Source organism: Mus pahari, chromosome 7 (genome assembly GCF_900095145.1).
Source record: "Mus pahari chromosome 7, PAHARI_EIJ_v1.1, whole genome shotgun sequence".
NCBI lineage: Eukaryota > Metazoa > Chordata > Mammalia > Rodentia > Muridae > Mus > Mus pahari.
In genome coordinates this window covers 109599490-109605383 of record NC_034596.1, presented here as the reverse complement: position 1 = coordinate 109605383, position 5894 = coordinate 109599490, and the positions used below count along the sequence as shown (strand labels likewise).

Here is a 5894-nt window from a genome sequence, read left to right as displayed (position 1 = left end):
TTTTTTTTTTAAGACTTCTGTTTTGTGAGTTCACTAGAGAGTGTCATGAAGATTGGTACTCTGCTTCAGTAAGCATGGTGGGCATTGTTGAGTATCCTAGTATGTTCCAAGGACTTTGGATTCCATAATAAGGGGTGTCTGGAAAGGCATTAGTGATTAACCCTCCACAGGCTTGGGCTTCTGTGTAATCCCTCACCTATGGCTGTCTAGAGAGCCTTGCTCAAAGTGTGGGATGCTGGGAAGGCCTGTGGACCCGTGTGGTGTCATTATCAATTCTTTTTGCCTCTTCCTCCATCCCAAATGGGAAAGGCCTACTGTCATTAGCCAGATTAAAATATAGTGTTATACTGCATGATTTAGTTGACATTGACGCCACAAGAAACTCAAACTGGGTTCTTCAGTCTCAGATATATCTAAATACACATATTCATAGTTCTCATCTGGTCTCAAACTCACAGATCATCTGTCTGCCTCTGCCTTCTGAGTACTGGGATTAAAGGTGTGCACCAGCTTCATTTTAAATTGTTTAAACATTCAGAAACAGAAGAAGCACTCCCAAACTACATTTATGAAGTTAGTATAACTCTAAGATCAAAAGTGGTAAAGACAGAGACAGAAGAGAAAACTGAGGCCACCATTCCTGATGAACATAGATTCAAAAATACTTAATAAGATACTTTCAAATAGAATGCAGACATACTTCAAAAAGATTATACACCATGATCAAGTTGAATTTATCTCTGAAGTGCAGGGTTGGTTCAACAAACGCAGGTCAGTAAATGTAATAAGACATATAAATGGATTTAAAGACAAAAGCCACATGATCATCTCCATAGATTCACAAAAAGGCTTTGCCAAAATCTAACATGGCTTTATTATAAAAATCCTAGAGAATGTATGGCCAAAGGGACCATATCCCAGTACAATTACAGCTATATATGAGAAATCCATAACTAAATGCCATCAAAAATGGAGAAAAGCTTGAAGCAATGCCACTGAAGTCAGTAATGAGACAGGGATGTCCATGCCATTTCCACACTATGCTCAAAGTACCAGCTGTACCAATAAGGCAAGAAAGGGAAAATGAAAGGCACAGGAAGTCAGATCCCTACTTGCAGATGCCATGACAACTATACATCAGAGAGCTCAAAAATTCTACTGGGGAACTTCCAGAATGGATAAAAAGTTCATCAGTGTGGCAGGATGCAAAATTAACTTGCACAAATCAATAGCTTTTCTATACACCAACATACAGAGAAGCTCAAGGATTCACTTATACTTACAGTAGCATGAAAGGAAATAAAATATCTGAGAATAAATCTTTCTGGGAGCCAGCCCCAGCATGGGGTGTTTCTTCTTTCTTGTCAGTTCTTCTTGAGGCAGTGGCGGGGGAAGAACTTATGTGGACGTTAAGACTTTGTTGAGATATTTAGGGTTGCTGTATTATAAAAAGTTTACTTATTTAAGCCTAAGTTACTATGTTATTGTAGCTGACCTGCCTTCTGTGATCCTCTGAGGCCAGAAACTGCAGTCTCTGGCACCTAGCACCTCTTCTTCAAGCCACAGAGGATTAAGTAAGTAGCCTTGTCTATATCAGCAGGAGCTGCTGGGCTCTAACTTTCAGCCTGAAGTCGCAGGAAGAGATGACACTTAGAGAAGTGATTATAGAGTTTATTACTAAGTTGTAAAAAGTTTCCTATGAAAGCTATTTAAGGGAAAGAGCGGAAAGATCCTAAGTGGGTAAAGGGAAAAATGGGGAAAGGGAAAAGATTCTAGTCTAAGTGGGAAAAGGCAAAAAAGTCTCCTCTATTGATCCTGCTCATCTCTTTGTCCTCAGAACTTATACATCTTTCAGAATACATAATCATGTGTTACAAAGTTCATCACAAATTCACACAAAAAATCAAATCATAAACTGAAATAGAAGTTTACAACAGTGAATGTTTATATGCATATCCATTAGGAGTTATTATCCGGCTAACCATCCATCACCTGTCTCAGCTCCACAGGTTCACTGAAGGTTTAAAACCATAACTAAGTTATAAGTGAAGTTTTGTATAGATAAACCAAGTCGATATTTTATCTTCTGTCCTAACACCTATAATAAATTGTTAGTTCCACCCTTTTTTAAATGACCTTTGGCTAACTGTTTTACAACCTCTTGGAATGTGCTCAGGAGAAAGTCTGGTTACCATCTAAGAGCAGTTAGGTGAGACTTGGGAGACTGGCAGAGTTCTCATTGAAGCTTTGATTATCAGAAAAGGTCCTAGTAGCAGTCCCACAGAAGAGCTTAATAATCACAGATTTAATTTTAAAGAATTCTTACTGAATCATCATTAAGACTTAAGTCTATCTAGCACCACTGCAAGATAGTACATCTTCGTGGATCTGCAGAGATCTGCTCTAAAGGGGTGTGCTACTACTTAGTGATTGTTATATATGTTTAATAATAACGGGAAAAGCATATTAATAGCAGGAATCTTTCCTAAAGTGAGTCCCTCATAGCCTTGCTTAATGTGGGCTCACCTGTCACAGTTTATATAATAATCCCAGGCAGGCCACTTCAGGATGATCACCTGCTAGTTATTAGCTTGTCCCATTATGGCTCCTGACAAAATTTAATAAAAAATGTGATGGAAATCTACAATGAAAACTCTAAACTCCAGAAGAAAGAAATAAAGAAGGTCACTAGAAATTGGAAAGACACCACATGCTCATGGATTAGTAGCATTAACATAGTGACAATGACCATTCTAATACAGCTTAGATACAAACTGATACATTCTGATACATCTAATATGCACTGAATACAAATTTAGTGTAATCACAATCATAACACCCACCTAATTTTTTTTTGAGACAGGGTTTCTCTGTGTAGCCCTGGCTGTCCCGGAACTCACTTTGTGGACCAGGCTGGTCTCGAACTCAGAAATCCGCCTGCCTCTGCCTCCCAAGTGCTGGGATTAAAGGCATGTGCCACCACGCCCGGCAACCCACCTCATTCTTTACAGAAATATAAAACTATCCTAAAATTCATATGGAAGCTTTTAGGAATGTAGAAGTGCTGATGAGTGGGTATGTCACAAATGAGATTAGGGCAAAATCTCTCAGTCTTTATCACACAGTTCGGTGCCTGTAAGTAGTGATTATACACTGTGCTGGTAAAAATGCAAGAAGGACTTTTGAGGAGACAGAGTGGAATGACCTCATCATTCCCCATCCTTGAGCTCCTTGAAAGGGAGCCTGCCTAGAAGAACTAAAGGGTAAGAAAGGAAACTACTATTTTACCAAGAAAAATGTCTTAATTGAATAGGATAAATGTGAGTAATCGAACTGGATGTTGAATGTGTTAACATATCCCAGAGTGGAGCAACAAACTCAGGCCAAAAATCTACTGAGAGCTTAGTTCCTGTAGTTACATCCACAGCATCTGTCTAGGCATCACAAAAAGTCCATGGGCTACATTTCCTCAGAGAGGAATAGGATTGGGACCTGAGCATCCTGCTGCCTGACCCATGTGATGACAGATCTTCTCCAGCTTTACTAGGTCCTTAACTAAGAAATGCACTGCTCATGAATACGCAAATTACTTCCCTCTATAGCAGTAAATACAGGGCTGTTCACACCATGAAAACAGCCTATGATCAGTGTCCTCTCCACAGTCCCTGAACACACTGACTCTAACCATGGGATGGAGCTGGGTCTTTCTCTTCCTCCTGTCAGTAACTGCAGGTAAGGGGCTCACCAGTTCTAATTTGAAGAGGATACAGGGCCTGAGGTGACAATGCCAACCACTCTGCCTTCCTCTCCACAGGTGTCCACTCTGAGGTCCAGCTGCTGCAGTCTGGAGCTGAGCTGGTGAAACCTGGGGCTTCAGTGAAGATGTCCTGCAAGGCTTCTGGCTACACCTTCACTGACTACTACATGTACTGGGTGAAGCAGAGACCTGGACAGGGCCTTGAGTGGATTGGAGAGATTAATCCTTACAATGGTGGTACTAACTATAATGAGAAGTTCAAGGGCAAGGCCACGCTGACTGTAGACAAATCCTCCAGCACAGCCTACATGCAGCTCAGCAGCCTGACATCTGAGGACTCTGCGGTCTATTACTGTGCAAGACACAGTGTTGCAACCACATCCTGAGTGTGTCAGAAACCCTGGCGAGCAGGAAGCTGGGCTGGGACTGAGATGACAGAAAGATTAATCCTTAGACTTGCTCAGAAACTGTAGTTTTGAATGTCCATTTATTGTCTCCTCCTCACAGTGCCTTTGTCAGCTTTGTAAATGTCCATCTATGAGTAAAGTGAGGCTGTTGGGATAAACCTAAAGTTCTTCACACCTTGTGAGTTTTTTCACCAGTGACCACCTCCATTGACATGTTTCTTTTTTGTTGTTGTTGTTATTAGATATTTTTTCATTTACATTTCAAATGCTATCCCCTTTCCTAGTTTCCTCTCTGAAAATCCCCTATGCCCTCTCCCCTACCTCTGCTCCCCAACGCACCCACTCCCAATTCCTGGCCCTGGCATTCCCCTGTATTGGGGCATAGAATCTTCCCAAGACCAAGGACCTCTCCTCCCATTGATGGCCAACTAGGCCATCTTCTGCTACATATGCACCTAGAGACACAAGCTCTGGGGGTACTGGTTAGTTCATATTGTTGTCCCTCCTATGGGGCTGCAGACCCCTTCAGCTCCTTGGGTACTTTCTCTAGCTCCTTCACTGTGGACCCTGTGTTCCATCCAATAGATGGCTGTGAGCATCCACTTCTGTATTTGCCAGACACTGGCATAGCCTCACAGGAAACAGTTATATCAGGGTCCTGTTAGTAAAATCGGTAGGTATATGCAATAATGTCTGGGTTTGGTGGTTGTTTATGAGATAGATTCCCGGGTAGGGCAGTCTCTGGATGGTCCTTCCTTCTGTCTCAGCTCCGAACTTTGTCTCTGTAACTCCTTCCATGGAGTTACAGAGACAAATTTTGTTCCCTCTTCTAAGAAGGAATGAAGTATCTATACTTTAGTCTTCCTTCTTCTTGAGTTTCATGAGTTTTGAAAATTGTATCTGGGTATTCTAAGTTTCTGGATTAATATTCACTTACCAGTGAGTGCATATCATATGTGTTCTTTTGAGATTGGGTTACCTCACTCAGGATGATATCCTCCAGAAACATTCATTCGTCTAAGAATTTAATGATTTCATTGTTTTTAATTGCTGAGTAGAACTCCATTGTGAAAATGTACCACATTTTCTGTATCCATTCCTCTATTGAGGGACATCTGGGTTCTTTCCAGCTAGTGGCTATTATAAATAAGGCTGCTATGAACATAGTGGAGCATGTGTCCTTATTGCCAGTTGTAACATCTTCTGGGTATATGCCCAGGAGTGGTATTGCTGGATCTTCCGGTAGTACTATGTCCAGTTTTCTGAGGAACTGCCAGACTGATTTCCGGAGTGGTTGTACCAGCTTGCAATCTCACCAGCAATGGAGGAGTGTTCCTCTTTCTCCACATCCTTGCCAGCATCTGCTGTCACCTGAATTTTTGATCTTAGCCATTCTCACTAGTGTAAGTGGAATCTCAAGGTTGTTTTGATTTGCATTTCCATGATGATTAAGGACGTTGAACATTTTTTCAGGTGCTTCACAGCCATTTGGTATTCTTCAGTTGAGAATTCTTTGTTTAACTCTGTATCCCATTTTTTAATAGGGTTATTTGGTTTTCTGGAATCCAATTTCTTGAGTTCTTTATATATCTTTTATATTAGTCCCCTGTCGGATTTTGGACTGGTAAAGAAAAATCTTTTCCCACTCTGTTGGTGGCCTTTTCTTTTTGTCTTATTGACAGTGTCTTTTGCCTTACAGAAGCTTTGCAATTTTATGAGGTCCCATTTGT

At 41.1% G+C, this 5894-nt stretch overlaps 1 gene segment (V, D, J or C); it reads left to right on the top strand.

Moving 5' to 3' along the window:
* Positions 1–3686: 3686 nt before the first annotated feature.
* LOC110324993 lies at positions 3687–4145 on the top strand. The segment is given in 2 exon segments: positions 3687–3732; positions 3815–4145. Coding segments are annotated over 2 exon segments (375 nt in total).
* The last annotated feature ends 1749 nt before the right edge of the window (positions 4146–5894 follow it).